Genomic DNA, 26,877 nt, shown 5'->3' with positions numbered 1-26,877 from the left:
TCCTTGCTGTCGGTGGCTGCGGGAGAGGTACGGAGGAGGAGAAAGCAGTGCTTTCTCCTCCTCCGTTCCTGTCCCCCTGCCGCCAACAGCAAGGACAGCAAGGACAGGTCCCAGGGTTCGGAGAAGCGCTTGCGCAAGCGCTTCTCCAAACCCTGGGATGTCTCCTTGCTGTCGGTGGCTGCGGGAGAGGTACGGAGGAGGAGAAAGCAGCGCTTTCTCCTCCTCGGTTCCTGTCCCCCTGCCGCCAACAGCAAGGACAGGTCCCAGGGTTCGGAGAAGCGCTTGCGCAAGCGCTTCTCCGAACCCTGGGATGTCTCCTTGCTGTCGGTGGCTGCGGGAGAGGTACGGAGGAGGAGAAAGCAGTGCTTTCTCCTCCTCCGTTCCTGTCCCCCTGCCGCCAACAGCAAGGACAGGTCCCAGGGTTCGGAGAAGCGCTTGCGCAAGCGCTTCTCCGAACCCTGGGATGTCTCCTTGCTGTCGGTGGCTGCGGGAGAGGTACGGAGGAGGAGAAAGCAGCGCTTTCTCCTCCTCCGTTCCTGTCCCCCTGCCGCCGACAGCAAGGACAGGTCCCAGGGTTCGGAGAAGCGCTGCGCAAGCGCTTCTCCGAACCCCAGGATGTTCTAGCGCCCGTTATTGAACGGGCTGAAATACACTAGTAGGATAATAATGTCCATGTTGTCCCTGCGTCCAGATGTCCCGTGTGTCCCTGGGTCACTGCGCATGTCCCCCAGGGACACAGGGATTGGACGGAGAGACAACCAGGGACACAGGGATTGGACGCGCGCGCTCTCCCCCCCCTCCCGACCTACCTGAGGCCGCCAACCGCAGCTCCCTGTGCGAGCGCGTGCTCTGTCTCCACGCAGGCGCACATGCTTCAAAGCAGCAGCGTGAGGAGGATCAGGTTGCCAGATAGCCCCGTGCGAGCGCGCGCTCTGTCTCCACGCAGGCGCACACGCTTCAAATCAGCAGCTTGAGGAGGATGAGGCTGCAAGATAGCCCCGTGCGAGCGCGCGCTCTGTCTCCACGCAGGCGCACACGCTTCAAAACAGCAGCTTGAGGAGGATGAGGCTGCAAGATAGCCCCGTGCGAGCGCGCGCTCTGTCTCCACGCAGGCGCACTCGCTTCAAAGCACGAGCTCTCCTCACCCCCACCCCTCTGCCTAACGTTTCCGTACGAGCGCGCGCTCTGTTTCCACGCAGGCGCTCTCCTCACCCCCACCCCTCTGCCTAACGTCTCCTTACACGAGGAGAAGGAGGCTGCTTCTTTTCGCTTCTCCGCACCCCCACCCCTCTGCCTAACGTTTCCTTACAGGAGGAGAAGGAGGCTGCTTCTTTTCGCTTCTCCGCACCCCCACCCCTCTGCTAACGTTTCCTTACGGGAGGAGAAGGAGGCTGCTTTTGTTAGGCGACCAGCAGCAAGCGGCACACGTGCGAGCTCTCCCCACACCCACCCATCTGCCTAACATATCCTTACTTTCTCAAAGCAGCTCTGCTTGCCTCCCCCACCACTACCTACTTACAGATTGGGAAATCTTTTCTCCGTCTGAAATACATGTAAATCTCCTGATCAGTATTGGTTTCTGAAGCAAGGGACTGTTGGTAAACTGACACTCATTACGGATCTGGTTGCAACTCAAGCCTGTTCTGAAACTTTTATTGTCCCCATTTACTGTGAGTGGACCAAAAGCTAATCTGAATAAACTGTGCCTCACAAAGGTCAGTACTCTGCACTCCTCTGAAGTCTACACCCTAGGCATGTTAAATGTAAAAAAAGAGAGAAAAAATCTGACTCCTGAAGAACTAAAATCTTTACGACAACTGCAGTACTAAGTGATCCATTCCACTCATTCACTTCAAAACTCTTTCCTATAAGGGCTGTGGGGGGAAGCCTGTCCCAAATCCAAAGTCCTGTCAGTCTGTGTTAGGTAAATACTATATGTGTACATCAAACCAGTCATATGAAAAACCTATAAAAACCCAAGTGAAGCGTCAGTTTAATTGAAAACAACCTGCACAAATATCACTACTATGCACTCCTCTGAGGTATACACCCTAAGCATGTTAAATGTAAAACAAAGAGGGGAAAATCTGACTCCTGAAGAACTACAATCTTTACGACAACAAAAAGCAGAAAGTGAAAGACAAAAACCAGCACAAAAAACAAAAAAAGGAGACGAAAATGAGCTAAATAAAAACACAGAAAGACGCAGAGCTAAGAGAGCAAGTCAAACCCCAGATGAACAACTAAGAATACGTCAACAAAACAGCAAAAGGGAAAGAAAAAGACGAGTAAATAGATCAATTGAAGAAAAGGTAAAAAATCAAAAGAAAGACACTGAAAGAAAAAGATCTAAAAGAGCAACTTTAACTCATAATGACCGACAACCTCTAAATCAGAAACAAAACACAAACAAGAATGACAGTATAACAGATAAAAGACATTTACATGAAGATGCAAAGACACTAACTCGCAGAAAAAACAAAACATTTTATATAGAGAAAAATAGAAATGCTAAAAAAGAAATTCAAAAACGACAGCAAGATGCTGAAAGACAAAAAGCAAGGAGAGCAAATAGAACTCCAGAGGAACGAAAAATACAATGTAAACGACATGCCACACTAGAAAGAGAAAGGTTAACACATCTGCCTCCAGATGAACGCCAATTACGGAAACAACAATTAACACAGAGGAAAAGAGAATTACGACAAAGGAAAAACATAGAGAGAGAAACAATACAAAACCAAGACTCAAGGCCTGCAAAACTAACAATGACACTTATGAATGAATTGGAAAACTTCAATGAGGACATCATTAAAACACACACGTGTGGACATTTAGATCAGATATGCCAGTTTTGTAGTGCTAAACATTTTGAAGCTGAAAGACCTTCTGATCGAAAATTTTCACAATGTTGTTCAAAAGGAAAAGTAAATCTTCCCTCAATCAGTACAAATCCATTAATCCAACAGCTCATGACTGGACAACATTACTACAGCAAAAATTTCTTCAACAATATTAGATCTATAAATAGTGCATTAGCATTTGCCTCCATGGGAGCAAACATTACTCCACCACCTGGCAATGGCCCATATTGTTTCCGGATCCACGGATCAATTTGTCACAGAGCAGGCACACTGCACCCAGAACAGGGACAAAACAGACAGTTTGCTCAATTATATATTTTAGATCCTTCTGAAGCAGCAGAGCAAAGAATGCAAAATTCCGCAAATACTGGAATAAATCCAGAAATTATAAAAAAACTAAGCACACTCATTGCTCAAACAAATCCATTTGCAGAGGCCTGCAAAATGTTGTACCAAGTTGAAAAAGAATATGAGGAGGATGCTGCAACAACTGGAAACATTATTAAGGAAGTGACCATGACAATAGTGCAAGATCGAAGAAATGACCAAAGACGCTATAATGCACCAAAACATAATGAGGTTGCATTCATTTTTCAAAATGATGATGGCGAACCACCACTAGAAAGAGATCTTCTAATACACTGCAAAGCAAGTACAGATGATATAAATAAAAGAACAACACAAAGGATTAGTGTCCTTGACCCCAATCTGGAACCCATGGTTTATCCATTACTCTTCCCTTATGGTGATCAAAGCTGGGGAATTGATATACCTTTGCAACACAGACCTCAAGCGTTACAAAATTTAACAAATCAAACACGAAATCCTAGAATTCGAGTTACACAAATGCAATACTATGGGTATCGTCTTTCCATCAGAGACAACTTTAACCCCTTCTTAAATGCTGGCCGCCTTACACAACAGTATATAGTTGATGCATATGTAAAAACTGAATCCAACAGACTCAACTATGTACGACAAAATCAGCAAAAATTGAGAGTTGAAAAATACTCAGGATTGATGGACCACTTAATTAATGAATCCAATCAGAAAGGCCTGATTCCTGGAAAAACATACATATTACCATCCTCATTTGCAGGTAGCCCAAGAAACATGCTCCAAAATTATCAAGATGCAATGGCAATTGTTAGGAAATATGGCAAACCTGATCTTTTCATCACAATGACGTGCAACCCCAAATGGCAAGAGATTGTTGAAAACCTACAACATGGCCAAACTACTGATGCTCGACCTGATTTAGTTGCAAGAGTATTTCATCTAAAACTGAAAGCTTTAATTGAAGATCTCTGTAAAAAACATATTTTTGGAGTACCAAAAGCAATGGTCTACGTAATAGAATTTCAGAAGAGGGGTTTACCTCATGCTCACATACTACTTATTCTTAAAGATGACTGCAAACCCAAAACCGAAGAACTGATAGACAAAATAGTATCTGCTGAAATTCCAAATATAACCAACACTCCACGCTTACATGCAATTGTTACAAAACATATGATCCATGGACCATGCGGACCACTCAACCCTAATTCACCATGTATGTCAAATGACAAATGCACTAAGGAATTTCCAAAACCATTCCAGGAAAAAACATCAGCAAATACAAATGGTTATCCAAAATATAGAAGACGAAACACAAACCAAACTTCAATTGTGAATGGCAGGACAATAGATAACCATTGGGTTGTACCATATAATCCACATCTTGCCCTAAAGTACAATTGCCACATTAATGTTGAAGTCTGCGCATCCATAAAAAGTGTCAAATACCTTTTTAAATATGTGTACAAAGGTCATGATTGTGCAAATGTTGTGATTCAAGAACAAGGCACTTTAAATCATGATGAAATTAAGACCTTCATGGATTCCAGATATGTCAGCGCTCCAGAAGCAGCATGGCGTTTAAATGGGTTTGAAATGCATTACCAATCACATACCATCCATAGGTTAGCAGTGCATCTGCCTGATGAACAATCTGTATTTTTCAATCCGAATGACATCAATACAGCAGCCCAGAGAGCTTCAACAAGAAATACTCAATTGACGGCTTGGTTTAAATTAAATCAAGAGCAAGAGCAAGCAAGGAAAATTTTATATTCAGACATTCCAATACACTATGTATTTGACTCTGAAACCAATACATGGAAATTACGACAGCGGGGTGCAGACAAAATCATTGGACGAATGTATTCTGTCAATTTATCATCAGATCCAGAACGCTACTGCATGCGTCTCCTATTGCTACATGTTCCCGGTGCAATATCATTTGAAGATCTGAGAACTGTCAATGGAAATATCTATCCCAGTTTCCAAGATGCTGCAAAAGAAAGAGGCCTCATCAATGATGATCAAGTGTGGGAGAACACTTTAGAAGATGCTATCCAATACAGCATGCCAAAACAACTAAGAGAGTTATTTGCGTACATTTGTGTATTTGCCTCCCTACAGAACATGAATGATCTTTTTGTAAAATATGAACAGTACCTCACCGAAGATATCGTTCAAAAACATATCCATCACAACGATGAATGCACAATATGCCGTTATATCGCGTTACAGGAAATATGTAACATTCTACAACTCCATGGGAAAAAATGTGAAGATTTTGGGTTACCACCTATACTACCAAATTCAAACTTACTTACTGATAACTACAACCAAGTTTTCGAAAAACAAAAAGCAGAAGAAATGACAATTACATTAAACAAAGAACAAAAAACAGCTTTACAAACAATATTGCAAGCAACTGAAAATGACAACCTTAGTAACCACTGTTTTTTCATAGATGGCCCAGGAGGTAGTGGTAAAACATATCTTTACAAGACCCTGCTCAGCACATTTCGTGGACAAGGAAATATTGCACTACCTGTAGCCTCCACAGGTATAGCAGCCAATCTTCTTGAGGGTGGAAGAACATACCACTCCCAATTCAAGTTACCTGTGCCTATAGTTGAGAATACAACATCAAATATACGACTCAATTCTGTTGATGCTGAACGTTTACGAAATTCAAAAATAATAATTTGGGATGAATGTACTATGGCCCCCTCTGTAGCTCTTGCAGTGGTTAGCAGACTGCTCCAAGAAATAATGGACAACAACAAACCGTTTGGAGGAAAAGTAATCTTACTTGGAGGAGATTTCAGGCAAACACTTCCCGTAGTACCTCACGGTGACCGTACAAAAATTGTTGAGGCCTGTGTTAAGAATAATAGTCTGTGGAGTATTTTCCAAGTCCTTAAACTTAAAAAGAATATACGCTCAGTAGACACTGAATTCAGCAATTGGCTGATCAAAGTGGGCAGTGGTGATACACCACACATTGACGGTTTGCCTGAAGATGTAATTGAAATACCTTCCAAAATTTTATGCACAGGAGATATTATAAAAAACTTTTTTGGAGACAAAATTCCTGTTACAGATGTCCCTAACTTAGCAAAAAAATCTATTCTTTGCCCAAAGAACTGTGATGTAAACTCCATAAATGAAGAGGTACTTAACATTTTAGAAGGAGAGACCGTGACATACCTCAGTTCAAACTCAATTGATGACTCAAGTGAGGAAGATATTCAAAACTATCCAATTGAGTTCCTCAATGAAATAACTCCAACAGGTATGCCTAAGCATAAACTCAACCTTAAAAAGGCCGCTATAATTATGCTCCTTAGAAACCTAAACACTAAAAAAGGATTGTGCAACGGCACCCGTCTCATCGTCAAACAACTTAAGAAAAACATCATAATTGCTCAAGTAATAACAGGTTCAGCGGAAGGAAACATAGTCTTTATTCCCCGTATGGATTTGGCTCCAACAACAACTGATTTATCGTTTATCTTACGAAGAAGACAATTTCCAGTAACATTAGCTTTTGCAATGACAATTAACAAATCTCAGGGGCAAACCTTGGAAAAAGTTGGAATTTACTTGCCGGAACCAGTATTCAGCCATGGTCAGTTATATGTTGCATTATCAAGAGTAAGGAGTTTTAATGATGTCATGGTGAAAGTCATAGAAGGTCCTAACCAAGGCAAACTGTTGGAAAACTGTGACAAAATATTCACAAGGAATGTTGTCTATAAAGAAATTTTATAGAAATTCAACATAACCTACCAAAAACACAAAATCAAAAATTAAAAAAACCCACTAATTTTGCTTATTTACAATTGTTTGACAAGGTTTGCACTTAAGAAACATTTACCATACCTAAATTGTTTTGGTTTATAACATCAAAAAAAGAAAAGAAAAAGAAATTCTTCAAATTATTCTTCTTTAACAATTCTAAAAAAATAAATACAATAAAATACAAATCAACTGCATGGTTGTCCACTTTTTTATTATGCACTATAACCAGTCTGTTCTTACAAATGTTTCACCACATATGTTCTAGCGCCCGTTTATTTAACGGGCTTAATGATACTAGTAATAATAATAATTTATTATTTATACCCCGCCCATCTGGCTGGGTTTCCCCAGCCACTCTGGGCGGCTTACAACAGAAAAATGAAATAAAACAATTAAACATTAAAAGCCTCCCTAAACAGGGCTGCCTTCAGATGTCTTCTAAAAATCTGGTAGCTGTTTTTCTCTTTGACATCTGATGGGAGGGCGTTCCACAGGGCGGGAGCCACTACCGAGAAGGCCCTCTGCCTGGTTCCCTGCAACTTGACTTCTCGCAATGAGGGAACCGTCGGAAGGCCCTCGGTACTGGACCTCAGTGTTCGGACAGAACGATGGGGGTGGAGACGCTCCTTCAGGTATACTGGACCGAGGCCATTTAGGGCTTTAAAGGTCAGCACCAACACTTTGAATTGTGCTCGGAAACGTACTGGCAGCCAATGTAGATCTTTCAAGACCAGTGTTATGTGGTCTCGGTGGCTGTCAAAGGGCAACATCTCCCAAGGCCAAAAATGGCCCCAGGTGATGACCCCCGCTCTTGGGGTTATAAAGCAGAAAACACACACTAACTCCCCCCCATTAAAATCTGTTTTTTCAACCACAGACACCCCCACCTCCGGTGCCCCGAAGAATTCACTCTAGCCAACGGCAGGGCGTGACTTCACCGGGATGCACCAACTCCAGGGGTATGTCTGCCCCATTGCGCTCCTGCACAGGGGCCCCCTTGCTTCTCTCCTTGCCCCTCTCACCCCTTTGCATGCTGGGCTTGCACCCCCCTCCTCTCCGGAGGGCCCTGCCACAAGCTCCGCCCCACTTTCTGTCTCCACCCACCATGGAGTGACTCTTCTAAATAACTCCCTTCTTCTCATCTCATTGCAGCCCATGATTGCAGCCCCACGCTCAGAAGCAGGCAGAGTCCGGAGTCCCCGAACTTCACGGTACCTCCTCACCCCTCCGCCCCGTCCCTTCCTGTTCCAATTGATACACAGCTATTGTCCCCTTTGCCCCTCCAAAAGAAAGAAACAGTTCCTTTATTTAACCCAGGGGTCAGCAACCTTTTCCAGCCGTGGGTCAGTCCACCGTCCCTCAGACCATGTGATGGGCCGGATTATATTTTGAAAAAATATATATGAACAAATTCCTATGCCCCACAAATAACCCAGAGATGCATTTTAAATTAAAGCACACATTCTACTCATGTAACAATACCAGGCAGGCCCTACAAATAACCCAGAGATGCATTTTAAATAAAAGGACACATTCTACTCATGTAAAAACACGCTGATTCCTGGACCATCCGCGGACTGGATTTAGAAGGCAATTGGGTCGGATCCGGCCCACAGGCCTTAGGTTGCCTACCCATGATTTAACCGCTTCGTATGCACGTCAAAGGGCAAGTGGATAAATAGGTACCACTACAGTGGGAAGGTAAATGGCGTTTCCGTGTGCTGCTCTGGTTCACCAGAAGTGGCTTTGTCATGCTAGCCACATGACCCGGAAGCTGTACGCTGGCTCCCTCGGCCAATAAAGTGAGATAAGCGCTGCAACCCCAGAGTCGGTCATGACTGGACCTAATGGTCCCTTTTCCTTTTTTATTTTACCCCTAACACTGGTACCAGAGGGTCGCTGGTATCTTTCTGGGGCTGGGCTTACACTGGGGAACTCATCGCTCCTGGCTGGCCACGTTTGTTAGGTTTGATCTGTGAAAACCCCCTTCAAAGTGCTGTTCGGCCCAACGCTTTGAAAGCAGCTTCCCGTGACCCAACAGTGAGTCTTGCTGCAAACAGCTTCCAAGCACCATTTGGGCGAGCGCTTTGAAAAGGAGCTTCTGAACTCCCGACAACAACGGCAGTGGTTGAGCTTTGCGGACCACCTCTTGAAATAAGTGCTGCCTTGCGGGAAGTGCTGTGGTCTAAACCACAGAGCCTTTTGGGCTTGCCGATCCGAAGGTTGGCGGTTCGAATCCCCACAGCAGGGTGAACTCCCGTTGCTCTGTCCCAGCTCCTGCCAACCTAGCAGTTCAAAAGCATACCAGTGCAAGTAGATAAACAGGTACCGCTGCGGCGGGAAGGTAAAGGGCGTTTCTGTGCACTCTGGTTTCCGTCACGGTGTGCCATTGCTCCAGAAGCAGTTTAGTCTTGCTGGCCACATGACCCGGAAAGCTGGCTGTGGACAAACGCTGGTTCCCTTGGCTTGAAACCAAGATGAGTGCCACAACCCCATAGTCACCACCATCCAAGTGACCTTTTACCTTTACTATACGCCCCTTTCAGATGAGCCAGGTTTTCACCTGCCTTCACCTGTCGCTGTAAATAGGATGTCAGGTGTGGGAACAGGTGGGCTTGAACTGCGTCTGCGTGACCGCTCTGGAGAAATGCCATGCTCCTAGTCCATTCCCAAATAATGATGATGATGATGATGATGTTGATGTTGATGTTGTTATTTATATGCTGCCCATATGACTAGGTTACCCCAGTCACTGTGGGCAGCTTCCAACAAAATATTGAAACCACAATACTGCTGCCTCCCCTGCCCCCATCATGGGCCCTCTTTGAAGACTGGTTCCTCCAGTTTTTGCTTTCTGCTTGCAGGAAATCTCTGCAGACTCTGGATATGGTACTGGCAGCCACCTCTATGGCGCTGCATTTGCCAGCAGGTAAGGGTGCTACTGCAATTATTATTATTACCATTGCTTTATGAATTGCCTTCTAAACTACCATCTCGAGGCGATTCCCACCTTAAACTAATTTAGAAGAGCTAAAAATGCGAAAACAACAAATACATTTAAAAACGAGGCTGAAACCCTGGCAAGTGGACACTCGTGGTCTAGACCCTTTTATCCAGCTGGGACAAAAATGTCTTTGACCGTTTCCGGAAAGCGCAGACAGCCTGTCGTATCTCAATGCGGATGCTATTCCAACAGGGCATAGGCAGCCACACTAAAAGCCCCGCTCCAAATGACTGCCGAGGGGGCTTCTAAGATCTTTGGAACATGCAAAAGAGACTCTTGTGCAGATTGCAGTGATCTGCTAGATGTATAAAGGACAAGGGGGTATCACAAGTAACCTGGTGCAGAGTTGTATAGGGACTTATTGGCCTGAATATAAGCCACACTCCCCCCCCCCCAATTCTGACCGTGAAAAGTTAAAATGCGGCTTAAATTCGCGACCTTACAAAAGTAGGTTTTTACAATATCGCTGCTGAAACAGACATATGGTAAAACAGAACAAAAAAATGTTTTATTGATTTGCGAGCTTGAGTGCCTGCGGAATTGTAGCAATGGAATGGCGATTTGCGATTTTAGCAATTGTACGGTAACTTTTGCAGGCTTGCAAGATCAAAGGCTTAAATTGGCTCAGAGTTACAATTCTACCAACCGCAGCGATTTCCCGCCTGTAACCCAATTTTAAGGGAGCGGTTTATATTCTGGTATTCTCTCCCCCCCCCCCAAAGGTGAGGTTTATTTGTGCGTGCGGCTTATATTTGGGCCAATATGATATGTTGGGCACCAACACCTTGAACTTGGTCAAGTAGCAGATTGGCAGCCTGTGGAAAAAACTACAAGCAGGATGCTAAATGCTGGAGGCAGTTTGCCCCCACGAGCATCCCAGCCCCCATGTTCTGCACCAGCCTCCGGACAGACCCCAAGGGCAGTCCCACATACAGTGCATTGCAGTAATCCAGCCGTGAGGTTAGGAATGACAACTGTGGTCAAGCTAGAAGGGGGCTTGGCTGGGGCAGCTGACCTGGACAGGTACCGGCCCCTGCTGGGTCAGGCAGAAGGTGATGCTACCGGCAACGTTATTAATTCACCATTCCATAGGATGAATGCAACATGCTCCTAATTCCCATGTGTGTGTATGAAGCCTTGACTGTGGCACACTGAAATTATAAAACAGCTTTTGACAACCTGGTGCCCTCCAGGTGTTTTGGGCTATAACTCCCACCATCTGCTGGTTGTGGGGGATGGGAGTTATAGCCCAAAAACATCTTGAGGGAAGGAACCAGGTTGGCCAAGGTTGTAATAACATATCTGTAATATTTAAAAGTTTGGAAGTTGCTGTATTTCTTCTTTGGTGTTTGTGAAACTGTGTGGGAATCCACAAGTGCCAACAATTACAGATATTGTTGGACAACAGCTCCCCTTACCCCTCCTGGCCAGTTCTCACGCTGGATGGAGGCTTTGGGAATTGTATTCCAACAACATCTGGAGGGCCAAAAGGCCCCCATCCATTTCCTAAGCTTGGAGTGGGGGAGAGGTTTTGCCCAAGTTATTCCCCCCCCCAGGGTTAACATTCTCTCTCTCTCTTTACATTTTATTTAGTTTTTCAGATTTTAAAAATTTACAAAACAATTTACAAACAAAAATTTACAAATAATTATCAAACAGAAAGAGCATTCTGAAGAATCTCCTGGACTTCCCCCCTCCTCTTTGTAGGTCCTTATATTATTAACCTTTTCCTCCTGCATCTTATCTATTAATCCAAATCTATTAAATCTCCATTATATCTGAAATTCAACATTGAAGGGATATTCCAATCCTGCTAATAATTTTAATTGTTTACAATGGTTTTTAAGGTAAATTATATGTTTTCCCCATTCCTTGTTAAAGATTTTGGTCTTCCTGATTTCTCCCCCCCCCCTTTCAAGTTTTTATTCTGCTGGGCTCATAAATTGCACCCAGTTATGGACTGCAACCATTTGCTGGTTTGTTCCTCGCTAATCACTAGGCCTCACCACCCCACCACGCTCTAGCCAGTCACATTCTACAGCCTTCTATCTTGTTTCCCTTTCCTTTATAGGGAGGATTCAGCAGACTCAGACCATGATTACGACGACGTGGATGTGTAAGTGGCAGAGTCTCCCTGTCTCCCCTTGAGGGTACAACCAGTAGCAGCCAGAACACACCTCTCTCCCCCCACCCAACCCCCCCCCCCTGGGCATCACTCTGCACTGGCTGGGGGCTGATTGGAGTTGTACTACAAAGTGTTAGGAGCACGTCGGGTTGGCAAAAGTTTCAGCAGGGTTTAGGAAGCAGGGGATTGAGGCAAGTGCTTCCCAAAAGTGTTGGATAGATGAGCTCCAAGCATTGCTTAACCTACCAGTAGCAAAACCCTTAACCTACCATTAACAAAGTACCCCTTTGCAGCTGCGGAGGAAGCCACTCGGGCGCCTGGGGCAGCGCGCCCAGGGGCGGGGCGAGACGCTCATAGGGGCGGGGCGCACCACTGGGGCTCTGGAGTCTGCCTGCCTCCTCCCACTTAGCCACCCTACAGCTGGGGAGGGAGGCAGCAGGCAGACCGTTTGGGCAGCGCGGAGCCCAAGCCACTGCGTCTCTCCCAGGAAAGATGTGTGACTCAGGCACGCTGCAGGCCACGCGGTGACTGCCGCCCGGCATTTTGTCACCCCCCCCTCAGTGTTGACACCCGGGGCGGACCGCACCCACCGCACCCCTTCCTCCACCCCTGCCCCTTTGTGACTGTTGCTCTCCCAAGCCTGTCCTCTAACTCTTTTCTCTGTTTTCCTTCATTCCCGGGTCACCTCTTAATTTTGGTGCTCCAGACCCAGCAGATACGATGCAAGCAGGTAACTCATTCCCCCCATGCGTTGTAAAATATTATATAATGGCAGGGCAGGCATTAGCGGGATTGCTATGATGGCGTAAAATATTTGTGACTTACAGTTTGGAGGAAAAGGGAGCACTAGCTCCAGCTGTTAGCCATTTTGCCGCTTTCTTCTTGGAGATGGCAGCCTGCCTTGGCTTCGCACATGTCATGGCAGTGATGGATCTTGCTAGCAGAACTTTGGCTGGGTTGGAGGGGAATGAAAGCAGGCGGCAGAATCTCAAAACCCCGCCCTTAAAATGGACCCTTCCTTTTTTAATTGTGTGTATAATTTTTATTAAGTTTTCTGTTTTCCAATTTAAAATACAGTGGTACCTCCAGTCACGCACGGGATCCGTTCCGGAGCTCCGGTTGGATCCTGAGGTGTGCGTATCCGGAGGGGCTGCTTCTGCGCATGTGCGTGCGACGAAACCCGGAAAAATATTTCTGGGTTTGCCATGCACGTATCCCGAAGGATATGTAACTGGAGGTGAACGTAAATAGAGGTACCACTGTATTCATTTAAACAACCTTGACATGTCAGTGACTTCCCTTCTCTTTCCATGGTTCAGTTTGCATCTCATAAATCCCTGCATATTTTACATAAACTAAACTATTAAGTATTCCATTAATATATCCATCAAAACTTGTTTACACTGTTGAATTTATCTCAATGCTGCCATCATTTTCAATATATTTCCCATATATTCAATAAACGTTTTCCAATCATCTTTAAACGTATGTTCTTCTTGTTCTCTAATTCTATAAGTTAGATCCGCAATCTGTGCATATTCCATCAGTTTAAATTGCCATTCTTCTTTAGTTGGGACCTCGCTCGTTTTCCATTTGGGGGCTAACAAAACACGGGCGCAGTAGAGGCATACATAAATAGCCTTTTTTTAACACCTGGGAATTTCCATCTGGATTATCCCAAACAAAAAGGACTCTGTGGTTTTTTGGGGGGTGGGTGGGAAGTACTTTTAAACTCCCCCCCCCATTCATTATAAATTATTATTTCCTTTTTCCTTTCAGTGACATCTCAGCTGTCAATCTCCCACCTCCACTGCCCCCCAAGGTAAGTCACAGGAGTAAGCCAAAGGAGCGATCCTTTCCCCTGTCTTGCACGTGTTAAGCAAAATCCAGCACGGAGCTCTATTCTGAGAAGGAAGCGGGCAGTGTTACATCAAGACAATGTGCCCTTCCCCCCCAAAAAAATTTGCTTCTACTCATTGCCATTCCTTGGAAGAAAACCAAACGCCCAGTTGACAGACGCAAACATCATCCTAGCTTTCTAAAGCTGCCCCTGCTAAGGTCCAGAGGATATAAGAGGAGGATGCTGGGTTAGGCCAATGGCCCACCTGGTCCAGCATCTTGCTCTCACCGTGGCCAACCAGGTGCCAGTGGGGAAACCTGCAAGCAGGACCTGAATGCAAGAGGAGCCTCCCTTCCTGTGGTTTCCAATAACTGGGGGAGCAAAGTCTATTGGCACCCAGAGAGATCCTTTCCCTCAAAAGCTCCTGTTCTCCCTCTTGGGCCGAGCAGTGGCTTGGCTGGCTGAGAGAGGCATGGTTTATGTGGGGAAAGAAGGAAGGCGCATGGAGATGAGCTGAACTGAACTCTGCCCCCTCTCTCTCCCCCCTCGGCAGCCCAAGCTCCGGGTCTCGCCAGGCGAGACGGTGGTGGAACGATCCATACCGAGGTGCCCCCTGAAGCCCATACTCCGAGGACGGTGCTCCAGTGGGCCTGTGACGGGACGGGCTCCTCACCTGGCTATTCCAGTGGGGGCCCAAGCCTGCCACCTCAGCGCCAGATCAGGTACGAGTTCCCCAAGGAAATGCAAGAGTAGGTATGCAAAGAAACAGGAGCCCCAACATTTGGGCACGCAAACCACAACCGTTGTCGTTTTTATTGTTATTTGTATACTGCCCTTCATCCATAGCTCTCAGGGCAGTTCACAAGTAAAGATACAAGATAACAAAACCACAAAATTTATAATAAAAATAAGAACGAAAACAAACCAATCACCCCCACTCCCACAAACACATTTTTGTTAATCAGCAAAAGTCCTGGTCAAAGAGGAATGTTTTTGCCTGGCACCTAAAGGTTTCTTCTTTGGCGATCACTCGTAGCCGATTAAGATGGTCTTCCATAAACACAGTTTTTACAGTGAGTCCGTAAGTTGACTGTGGAGGCCAATTCTGGATCCACACGTCCTTCCGCAGTTGGGACATAAATTTCCGGGGGATGGGGGTGGGAGTTGATCATGGTGAGGTTTGCCAAACTGTGCCTTCCTCTTAGCGCGTTTCTCTCTTTTGTCCTGAGTTTGAGCATCTTCAAAGCCCATGCCAGCTTTGGTAAAGGCTGTTCTTCAATCAGAGCGCTTGCAGACCAGTGTTTCCCAGCTGTTGGTGTTGATACTACATTTTTTCTAAAGGTGTATCATGAAGGCGCCTGGAGAGAGTATTCCTCAAATGGGAATCGCAATGCCTGTAGGAGCACAAAAGGGGAACACATTTTTTTTAATTAAAAAAATACCTTGGAGTTAAGAACCAGAATAGCACAGCAATGGACACCAAAGACAATGGGCTCACACAATGCATCACGAGGGAAAGTGTGTGTGTTTTTCATTCAGGAGACGCAAAAAAGGATTGGATCAGAAGCGGGGGGGGGGAATCTGTTGAGGTTTTAAGAGTTTTGTTTCTTCTGATACAATGGTAAAAAGCGGGTTTTCGTTTGAGACATAAATGAAAAGCTTTTGGACCAGTGATACTGACCCAATGCAAATTCTAAGGAAGTGCAGGACCCAAAGGAAGTGTGGACAGGCCCCCCTAACCTAAAACGTGAGGCAAAATAATACCCTCACCGCCTTTGGCAGCAGCTCCTTAAAGAGCAACTTGTCCCGTTTCGGAGATCTGACCAGCACCTATGATTTAAATACATCAAGCATCAAAACAGATGTATCCCCTGATAGATCAAGAGACAGCACACTCAAACGAGGCAATGAATTCTCAATTGAGCTGTCTTCCACAGACGCAAAACCACAAATGACCTGGGATCATTTCACTACCTGCTTTGCAGTACAGAAACAGACCATTAGCTGAAATCTGAGCATAATAAAGGCTTCCCTTGGGGCGGCGGAGGGATTTATCCTTTTTCATCAAGTCATACACTGGTTCATGTTCACATATTTGATAGTTGGGGGCGAATTTGATTCTAATGAAGGAAATCAAAGCGTACTGGTAGAACACATGTTTGAGGCTAGAGTTACACAAAGACTATGGATGTGCAGTTACCTGAGCCCTCAAAAGAGCTACATGAATTGTATTATTTCCCCATGAAGCCTTTGGTGTACGTGTCCACAAAGCAGTCCCAAACCCTAATTTAGCTTAAGTATGTCACTGAAAGAATCACATATTCTTTTTAAAAAAATAATATTCATTAAGTTTTCCATTTTAATAATCCAATAAAAACCACATTAAAACATTCCAAATCACAATACAATCAAAAAAGTCAAATAGAAGTGCCAAATTATAAACCTTTGGGTGACTTCCCATGCTCTGAATTTTGCAAAGTGCTGATCATCTAATATCACATTGCATGTCTTAGTTAGTCAATAAACCATTTCGATGTTAATCTTTCATTTAATTTTCATTTGTTTTTGCAACCACTAGTCTGTTCAACTTTCGCCTTCGTAGTTCTGTATGAAATATATTTCCTTGTTGTTATCCCTCACAGCGGATAACAACAAGGAAATATATTTCATACAGAACTACGAAGGCGAAAGTTGAACAGACATCCGCACTCCGACAATTCCATTTTCAGTTTCTGCTCACAGGAGCCATAATACACCACATCCCAAACAAAGAGACGCCATTAGCAGACATCCGGAATTCCCCTCTGTGATCTCACTCCATCTCCCAACATGCTGGTTCCTCTGCAAAAACACAATAACTCCAGTCCAGAATTCTTTCGATCCTTCCGCTGAGGGTAGCTGGCAGGGTCCTCACCCAGTTAATATTATAATTAAACCACAATGACAGCAGAATGCTCTTTCAGGCTTGCTTGCGTATTTCAAACAGTTGCTTTTCAGGGGAGATTTACCAGGTAAAACTGTAAGTACAAATATATCAAAGGAGAATAATAAAGGCTCACCTCCCCCTGGAGCTATACAATTAATCCATCAATTAATTCAACAAGCAGGTCAGTCCTTTGTGCTGTTAAGAATCACATATTCTTACCTGTTTACTGCCTGCCTCCATTCCTGTGCAGATCCTGGGAGCTTGCAGACAGACCTCTCAAACAGGGGTGTTTGCCAGGGCGTTTAGCGGGGGAGTTTAAGGGGGAGGCCCAGAGTTCAGTCTCTTGATGTGCATAGGACCAGAGACACGGAGAGCGAGGGAGCTGCTGCAGTGACCTGTAACACCTGTGCCATGTTTGTCATTCTGCCAGAGAACAAGCAGCAGTACACTTGTAGCGGGTGCAAACTGGTTGTCTTGTATCTGAAGAAGTGTGCATGCACACGAAAGCTCATACCAATGACAAACTTAGTTGGTCTCTAAGGTGCTACTGGAAGGAATTTTTTTATTTGGTTGTCTTGCTGGAAGAGAAGGTGCAGCAACTTGAGGCCCACCCAGCCACTTGTACTAAGAACAACAGATCTCATTCTTTGGACATGCAGATGGTGGTACCTAACTTGCCAGCTTTAGGCCATTACCTTAAAAAGAAACCTGTCTGACGTACATACAGCAGCCACATAAAATGCAAGATCACAGGCCTGGATGGGACCCACAGATACCATCCAGACTCACCCCACAAAACCTGATAGATGATGTACAGGGAAGGTTTTAATGGTTGATGTTTTATTGCGCTTTTGATATTTTGTTGGGAGCCTCCCAGAGTGGCTGGGGAAACCCAGCCCAATGGGCAGCATATAAATAATAAAATTATTATGATTATTTTTATTGAATACCCACAGCCCTGACTATAAAGTAAGGCTGCATACCGAACCCTACGTACCTGGGGAAAAGCCCCGCTGAATTCAGCGGGTCTTACCTCTGAGTAGGCATAGTTCAGATTGCAGCCTAAGACATTCTGGCACCTCCCATCCTGTTGCAAGTGGGGAATGCTCCATCTTCCCAGCCAAACATTGCTGGAAGCAGCCACCTAGGGTCATGCAGTGGTATAGTTGGCCGCTGCTGCTTTCGGAACCTGTGGAGTCGGGGCTGATCCTCACCTTGTTCTCTTGCAGTTCCTGAACTGTGGCTGACTCCCCAGACCAACGGACCTCCCATCCTTCCCCGCAAGCCAGAGAAGAAGCAGAAACCCGTGAGTGCCTTGACCATCCATTCCCCAAATACCTGTCTTCCTAGTGCTTTGGACCACAGATCCCAGCCAGCGCAGCCTAGGGCTGACAGGAGTTATAATCCAGGACATCTGGAGCCAAAGGCGGATCTGAAACTAGTGAAGCTTAAGCTTCCTTTCCTCTAATCCCGGAGGGGCCCCAGAAGTATTGCTTACATTTTTTAGGTCTAGTAGACCCAATCTGAATCGTGTGACTCCAACTGATTAAATTTTGTCACATATATTTCAACAATCCCAAAGTTTGAGAGTCAGTAGCACAGACGTAAAGAAGTGGCGATCTGCCGCGGAACAACCCCATTGAAGAAGATAACAGTGGTTTCCCAGACCTCGCTGCTGGCTCCGAAGGGGCCCCCCCCCCATGGCAGTTCAAGCTTCAGGGCCCCCCAAATGTAGGTCCGCCACTGTCTGGAAGGGTACCAGGTTAGCAGAGGCTGTTGTATAGAGCGAGACAAAAGGGGTTGGGGGCAGTTATTCCCCTGGAAGGGGTGGGAGAGGGAGGCGGGTGGCGCTGTGGTCTAAACCACAGAGCCTAGGGCTTGCCGATCGGAAGGTCGGCGGTTCGAATCCCCGCGATGGGGTGAGCTCCTGTTGCTCGGTCCCAGCTCCTGCCAACCTAGCAGTTTGAAAGCACATCAAGAGCAAGTAGGCAAATAGGTACAACTCCAAGGGGAAGGTAAACTGTGTTTCCGTGCGCTGTTCTGGTTCGTCAGAAGCGGCTTAGTCGTGCTGGCCACATGAACCGGAAGCTGTATGCTGGCTCCCTCGGCCAATAACGCGAGATGAGCGCCGCAACCCCAGAGTCATTCGCGACTGGACCTAATGGTCAGGAGTCCCTTTACCTTTAGGGGTGGGAGTGCATAGGATGGTTACGGCTGGGCTAGGCCTGTGTTCTCATACTGGGTGGCCTCCTGCTATGGATAACTGTTGCCTCCCTCTCTCCCCAGGAGAGGGTGCTCTTCAAGAAGGTTTTCAACGAGTGCCCCTTACACATCACCTCGGCTACTGCGTGGACCCACCCAAATAGCAACGGTAGGGCATGGAGGGGCGAGGTCTGTGTTGGGGCCATTTACTCGGGGAGGGAAACGGGAAGGCTGAACGAAGCTCAAACAATCACGCCCGTCTCATAGAGTGACTTTACGCCGGTCTGCTCACCAGTGCTCCACATTGGCTCCAAGGTTCTAGTCCTCACTGTTGTGCACTATACCATCACCCCACCTGCCCTCTCGCACTTCCTTTTGTGCTTGTGCCAATACGCTCACTGCCAAAGAACCCCTTTAGGTAGGGTTGCCATATGTCCTCTTTTTCCAGGACACGTCTTCTTTTTCCCAGGATTAAAATTGCTGTCCGGGCGGATTTTTTTAAAAAAATTGGCAAGCTGTCCAGCAGAGTCATGTGGGCTGGGGTTGGTGGGAGTTGTAGTCTGAAAATCTAGAGGACACAAGGTTGGGGGAAGGCTGTTCTAGTGCATTAGACTTAGAACTGAGGCACCTGGCTAAGCTAGTCAGCTGAGAGACTAGCAGAGAATCACAACAGAGCAGCATCTCAAACTAGCTACCGTACATGCTGTATAAATCCCTTTTCTTGTGGCTGCACTAAAAGGATGCTGGCTTGGAGAAGGGGTCTGGGAGGGCAAGCGTTAACACCCCACTGCCCATAGAGTCCATATGTACATGCTAGACCACGGGTAGGCAAACTAAGGCCCACGGGCCGGATGCGGCCCAATTGCCTTCTCAATCCGGCCCACGGACGGGTCCGGGAATCAGCGTGTTTTACATGAGTAGAATGTGTGCTTTTATTTAAAATGCATCTCTGGGTTATTTGTGGGGCATAGGAATTCGTTCATTTTTTCCTTCTTTCAAAATATAGTCCAGCCCCGCACAAGGTCTGAGGGACAGTGGACCGGCCCCCTGCTGAAAAAGTTTGCTGACCCCTGTGCTAGACAGTTTAATGAATAGTTTTGTGCACACTTATGTTCACAAAGATGTGAATGTGAGCTCCAATACTTTCATGTGGCGAGTGAGGGAGCAATATGTATTATTATTATTATTTTGTTGAAAGTGTTATAAGAAAAAAACAACTGCTCCTTTTCCCTTATGGGGTACCCAAGATCCTTAAGTGGGTTCCCTATCGGTAGGAGAAAATAACAGTGGCCAACCAGAGAATATTGAGAAGCAAAGCAGCTAGTAAGCCTGATCTTTATTAAAACTGTTGCAACAGGGTCCTCACTCACCAAATGCAGGAGGGAGGAGGGACCCAGAACATCGGTGTGAAAGCCCTTATATAGACTTGTGAAATTACCCACCCTGTAGCTCAAGAACCCCCCCCCAAAAAAAACATCATACATACATCACAGAAGGAGGCGGTCTACAGCAGAAATCTTGTTTGCCAGGATATCTGTTAATGGTCACTGATTGCTTTACCTGGGCAAATACTTTAATTCCTGAATCCAGGTCACAGCCTCACCCTATTCATACACAAATACGTCCTTAAGACAGGTAAGCAAAAGACAATGGAGAGGCTTTCCCAATTTTCTCCCTCCTTGCAGAGAAATATATGTGGTCAATTTGGGAAAGTCAAAATAGTTTGGGAGAGTCAAAATGGCTTCAGGATTGTACTGTTTCAGGCACATGGTTTATATACTTACCGGTACATATGTGTTTGCCTTGTACATTTATGAACATTTATTTTATATTTGGGACCTTAGAATTCTTATAACAAAAGTTAAGAACATTGCTATTAGCAATATAACACAGAGGGGCTGTGGCCTAAACCACTGAGCCTCTTGGGCTTGTTGATCAGAAGGTCGGCGGTTTGAATCCCCACGATGGAGTGAGCTCCCGTTGCTCGGTCCCAGTTCCTGCCAACCTAGCAGTTCGAAAGCATGCCAGTGCAAGTAGATCAATAGGTACTGCTCCGGCGGGAAGGTAAACGGTGTTCCCGTGTGCTCTGGTTTCCGTTGCAGTGTTCCGTTGCACCAGAAGCGATTTTGTCCTGCAGGCCACATGACACAGAAAGCTGTCTGTGGACAAACGCCAGCTCCCTTGGCCTGAAAGCAAGATGAGCACCACAACCCCATAGTCGCCTTTGACTGGACTTAACCGCCCAGAAGTCTTTTACCTTTTACCTTTACTTTTACCGTTACCTTATCACAGCTTCTATAGCCTTACATATAGTAGGGGTACATTTAAAATGAGACTCGTCGCCGTGATCCATAGTTAAAAGTAGAAGTCGGCAGATGTGTCCTCTCTTTCGCTCTTTAAACTATGGCAACCCTACTTTGGCAACCACTCTTTCACATGTGCTTTTTGTAGCAGCTTCGCCTATTCCACACCATGGCGGCTTGTACCCCCCCATGTGATTTAATGGGGATACAGAGATATGGCCTTCTTCAAGCCATACCTGCTCCTGTCCCTCCAGTTCTGGATTTAGATTCTGCCGAGCCCTTCTGCAGAGTAACCGAGGGAGGACTGCCAGTGAGATTAGAACAGGCATCCCCAAACTGTGGCCCTCCAGATGTTTTGGCCTACAACTTCCATGATCCCTAGCTAACAGGACCAGTGGTCGGGGAAGATGGGAATTGTAGTCCAAAACATCTGGAGGGCCGAAGTTTGGGGATACCTGGATTAGAAAAATCTGGGATGGATTGGTGGCCTGGCTCAGTACTAGGTTGCATTCTCCGTCCCCGCATTAGTTATGAACTTGTGCTGCAAAAGGTAAAATACCCCTGGATGGTTAAGTCCAGTCATAGGTGACTGTGGGGTTGCGGCGCTCATCTCGCTTTCATGCCGAGGGAGCTGGTGTTTGTCCACAGACAGCTTTCTGTGTCACATGGCCAGCAGGACTAAACCGCTTCTGGTGCAACGGGACACTGTGACGGAAACCAAAGTCCATGGAAATGCCGTTTACCTTCCCGCCACAGCAGTACCTATTTATCTACTTGCCCTGGTGTGCTTTCAAACTGCTAGGTTGGCAGGAGCTGGGACTGAGCAATGGGAGCTCACCCCTTCGTGGGGATTCGAACCGCTGACCTTCTGATCGGTAAGCCCCAGAGGCTCATCCCCCATTTAACTCCCGGCTGCATTTCCTTCCCCATTTTTGCAGAGCTGCACTTAATTCTGGGGGCTGAAGAAGGGATATTTGCCTTGAACCGGAGTGAGGCAGAGCCCACCCTTGAACTGGTAAGACAGAGGAGGTGCTGTGGGGGGTGGGGTCTGAAGGACAGGAAGTTTGCTTGTGTGGAGGGATGCAAAATGGAAAAAAAGGACAACCGAGCTTTGATAGCATGCAAGCCAAATTCTGGGCCAATATCCCTTAGTGTGGATCAGTTATCCCCCAAAATCATAATCACCACCACTTTCTGGAAACAACCAAAGACTATTATTATTATTATTTAGAATTTATATACCGCCCTATACCTGGGGTCTCAGGGCAGTTAACAGAATAAAAGCAAGATACAAAACCACAAAATACATAATAAAAATAAAAAACAACAACCCAATAGCATCCCCCCAAGCATTTTAAAGGGCATAGGATGTAAATAAGATCAACCAAAGGCCTGGTTAAAAAGGAACATTTTTGCCTGGCGGCTAATGGTGTATAATGAAGGTGCTTGGCGAACTTCACTGGGGAGAGCATTCCACAGATGGGGAGCCACTACAGAGAAGGCGCCGTTCTTGTGTTGCCACCCTCTGGACCTCTGAGGAGGAGGCAGACGAAGAAGATGCTTTTGTTCTGACAGAGTCTCCCAGCTGGATAAATGGGTCTTTACCATGAGCTGTCATTTCATAGAATTCTGGAGGGATCCCAAGGGTCATCTAGTCCAACCCACTGCAATGCAGAAATTTTGCCCACAGCCATCCTTGGGTTGGTTCGAACCACCAACCTTCTGGTTAACAGCCAGATGCACTGACTTATTCCTAGGGCTTTAGATTTTTTAAAATGTATCTGTTGTTTTTGTGTTTTTAACTGTTTTTAACTATTTTATGTGTAAATCACCTTGAAGTGGTGGTTTAGAAGGCAATTAATAGATCAGTAATAAAAGTCATGTTGGCCACATGACCCGGAAGCTTTCCGCGGACAAACGCTGGCTCCCTCAGCCAGTAAAGTGAGATGAGCGCCGCAACCCCAGAGTCATCCATGACTGGACTTAACAGTCAGGGGTACCTTTACATTTTTAATAAAAATAACAATTAAAAAAATATAATAATCCAGGTACAGTATTAAAAATTGTGGATTTGCATATTTCAGTTGAAGGAAGCACAGACCTGCTCTGTCGGCCTTCAGAAGCAGTGCTTCGCCTCAGTTTGCTCCATCTGTAAAATGGACACAATAGGAAGCCAGTTGTCATGAGGTTTAGTTACAGGTAGGTAGCCGTGTATCTGAAGAAGTGTGCATGCACACGAAAGCTCATACCAAAATATAAACTTAGTTGGTCTTTAAGGTGCTACTGAAGGAATTTTTTTTATTTTGTCATGAGGTTTGTTGTTGAATGGATCAAGTGAAAGCCTTGGAATTTAAGAATAAATGTGGGTTGAGGCTCACTCACAGAATAACAAAACAGTGAGAACTTGGAGAATCTTCCTGCCAGCTTCACCCTCAGCACTTAGATAGGGTTTTCTGACTGTTTGAAGTGCTTGATGTACATTTCATTAAAACAGCCTTGTACTTTTACCTCCATAAAACCATAGAAATGCATTGAGAATAAATTATAAGACGATCGCCAAAACAGACACTAAGCATAAACTACACTTAAAAATCAGCCATGCAGTTATTGACTTGGCCGTGTGGGATAAAAATTGCATCGCTGCACAAACCCACCCAAGGGCACTCTGCAGTCTTGAAAATGCCTGAACCAGAGATCTAAAAACCACCAGCAAACGAACCTTGCAAACTTCCCTTGGGAGAGGGTACCAGGTAAGAGGAGCCACCACTGAAAAGGCCCCACTAAATAGTTCTCATGTTCCATTTCCCATATCCTGACTCCTGTTTCTTCTCTCCCTCTCCCATCCCTGCCACAGCTCTATCACAGCCGCACAACTTGGGTTTACTGCATTGGAAACGTCCTCATGTCGCTTTCTGGTGAGTTGATCCCACCAGGATAAGGAGGGGGGTGAATAATGTAGAAAGCCAAGTCTGAGCAGAATGGAGAGGGATAAGGGAAGAGCTTTGGGTGTGCGGAGAGGAAGGCTTTGCAGGGCAGAGGGCTGGATGAGCAAGACCAGTTTTGATGCCTGCAAGTGTTAGGATAAAACTGGGGGGGGGGGGCTAGGAAACAGTGTGGCCCATGCCTGGCTGAATTCTGTTAAAACATCCTCAGCACCATTAATAACTGAAGAACTGGATCAGACAAAAGTTTTCTCATAGTGGCTACCCAGATGCCCCGATAGGAAGCCCCGCCATCAAGGCATGGGAGCAGCAAATAATCGTTTTTTATTTATTTGCTTATTTTGCAAATGAAAAAAACTGCATTACAACCTGAGACCACCAACACAGTGTGCACAGGATAAAAATTAAGCACGCGAACACCCATGGAATAAGAATTCAAAAGACAACAAAGTCATCCCTGCAGGTGCCCAGTTAAACATTTCACAAATGGCTAACGGATGCCTCTGTGGATGCAGTCTTAAAACAAAACAAAAATAAATAAATCATCAGTCGGTTGCCTAAACTTCATGATTCAGGGCACCTACCTGATTTCTTCTTGCCAACCTAGCAGTTCGAAAGCACGTCAAAGTGCAAGTAGATAAATGGTACCGTGGTACCGCTACAGCGGGAAGGTAAACGGCGTTTCCGTGTGCTGCTCTGGTTCGCCAGAAGCGGCTTTGTCATGCTGGCCACATGACCCAGAAGCTGTACGCCGGCTCCCTTGGCCAATAACGTGAGATGAGCGCCATAACCCCAGAGTCGGTCACGACTGGACCTAATGGTCAGGGGTCCCTTTACCTTTACCTGATTTCTAGGGATGTGGGTGGTGCTGTGGGTTAAACCACAGAGCCTAGGGCTTGCCGATCAGAAGATCGGCGGTTCGAATCCCTGTGATGGGGTGAGCTCCTGTTGCTCGGTCCCAGCTCCTGCCAACCTAGCAGTTCGAAAGCGCCCCCAAAAGTGCAAGTAGATAAATAAGTACTGCTCTGGCGGGAAGGCAAATGGCGTTTCCATGTGCTGCTCTGGTTCGCCAGAAGCGGTTTAGTAATGCTGGCCACATGACCCGGAAGCTATACGCCAGCTCCCTCGGCCAATAAAGCGAGATGAGCGCCACAACCCCAGAGTCATCCGCGACCGGACCTAATGTACAGGGGTCCCTTTTACCTTTACCTGATTTCTAATCCTTTCCTGCTCAGAAACACTGCCTCTGAGCTTGGAGGCTCTGTTGGGCCACCTGGACTGAAAGCTGCAGACAGGCCACCCCTAGTTAGCTTGCTCTTGGGAATACCATCTGTGGGGCCTGAAAGGAATAACTATCCACATCCTTGGCGGATTATGCCCGCTTGAAGCAGCAACGACACTGACCCTTTCTTCTTTCCTTGCCCTCCTCCTTCCCCCTCTAACCAGGCAAGGCCCCCCAACTCTTCTCCCACAACTTGCCGGGCCTGTATGAGCAGAGCCGTCGAGACCAGCGCCCCGGGATCTACATTTCCCCCCACCGGCTCCTCCCCAGGTAACCCATGCCAAGAACTGTGGGACAAGGGCAAGTAGGAGTGTGAGTGCATGTGAGAACGATTCTCCTTTTGCTCCGGCTCCCCCAGTGCCGTATGGGGGTGCCAAGTTATTTTTCTGGCAGTGCTCCTCTTCATCTCAATAGAGTGCCGGCAGGCAGAAGTATATTGGGGTTAAAAAATAATAATTAAATTGGGTATATAATTTGGGGGCGCGGGTGGCGCAGGGGGCGCGGGTGGCATTGTGGGTTAAACCACAGAGCCTAGGGCTTGCCGTTCAGAAGGTCGGCGGTTCGAATCCCTGCAATGGGGTGAGCTCCCGTTGCTCGGTCCCAGCTCCTGCCCACCTAGCAGTTCGAAAGCACATCAAAGTGCAAGTAGATAAATGGTACCACTACAGCGGGAAGGTAAACGGCGTTTCCGTGTGATGCTCTGGTTTGCCAGAAGCGGCTTTGTCATGCTGGCCACATGACCCGGAAGCATGCTCTAGTTATCTCCCTCTTGGACTACTGCAACTCGCTCTACATGGGGCTACCTTTGAAGGTGACCCAGAAACTGCAATTAATCCAGAATGTGACAGCTAGACTGGTAACTGGGAGTGACCGCCGGGACCATATAACATTGGAACCTGCATTGGCTCCCAGTACATTTCCAAGCACAATTCAAAGTGTTGGTGCTGACCTTTAAAGCCCTAAACAGCCTTACTCCAGTATATCTGAAGGAGCGTCTCCACCCCCATCGTTCTGCCCGGACACTGAGATCCAGCTCTGAGGGCCTTCTGGCAGTTCCCTCACTGCGTGAAGTGAAGTTACAGGGAACCAGGCAGAGGGCTTTCTCAGTGGTGGCATCCACCCTGTGAAACACCCTCCCATCAGATGTCAAGGAAATAAACAACTATCTGACTTTTAGAAGACATCTGAAGGCAGCCCTGTTTAGGGAAGTTTTTAATGTTTAATTCTGTATTGTGTTTTTAATATTCGA

General features: G+C 46.2%; 1 protein-coding gene across 3 annotated transcripts in view; it reads left to right on the top strand.

Moving 5' to 3' along the window:
• Nucleotides 1-26,877, top strand: part of MAP4K1 (mitogen-activated protein kinase kinase kinase kinase 1) — a 62,584-nt gene that overhangs the window by 29,009 nt on the left and 6,698 nt on the right. For 2 of the 3 annotated variants that reach the window (XM_035118949.2, XM_060275553.1), the window contains exons 13-24: nucleotides 7,882-7,963; nucleotides 8,157-8,215; nucleotides 9,869-9,933; nucleotides 12,080-12,124; nucleotides 12,840-12,863; nucleotides 13,913-13,955; nucleotides 14,527-14,695; nucleotides 18,129-18,205; nucleotides 19,186-19,270; nucleotides 22,343-22,419; nucleotides 24,259-24,319; nucleotides 25,793-25,898. In XM_035118949.2, coding sequence (XP_034974840.2) covers nucleotides 7,882-7,963; nucleotides 8,157-8,215; nucleotides 9,869-9,933; nucleotides 12,080-12,124; nucleotides 12,840-12,863; nucleotides 13,913-13,955; nucleotides 14,527-14,695; nucleotides 18,129-18,205; nucleotides 19,186-19,270; nucleotides 22,343-22,419; nucleotides 24,259-24,319; nucleotides 25,793-25,898 — 893 coding nt within the window. The remainder of the gene's footprint in view (nucleotides 1-7,881; nucleotides 7,964-8,156; nucleotides 8,216-9,868; nucleotides 9,934-12,079; nucleotides 12,125-12,839; nucleotides 12,864-13,912; nucleotides 13,956-14,526; nucleotides 14,696-18,128; nucleotides 18,206-19,185; nucleotides 19,271-22,342; nucleotides 22,420-24,258; nucleotides 24,320-25,792; nucleotides 25,899-26,877) is intronic. The other variant, XM_060275554.1, reaches the window with a different exon arrangement.

The sequence above is a fragment of the Zootoca vivipara genome, chromosome 6, assembly GCF_963506605.1.
Source record: "Zootoca vivipara chromosome 6, rZooViv1.1, whole genome shotgun sequence".
NCBI lineage: Eukaryota > Metazoa > Chordata > Lepidosauria > Squamata > Lacertidae > Zootoca > Zootoca vivipara.
This window is presented reverse-complemented; position numbering and strand designations above follow the sequence as displayed.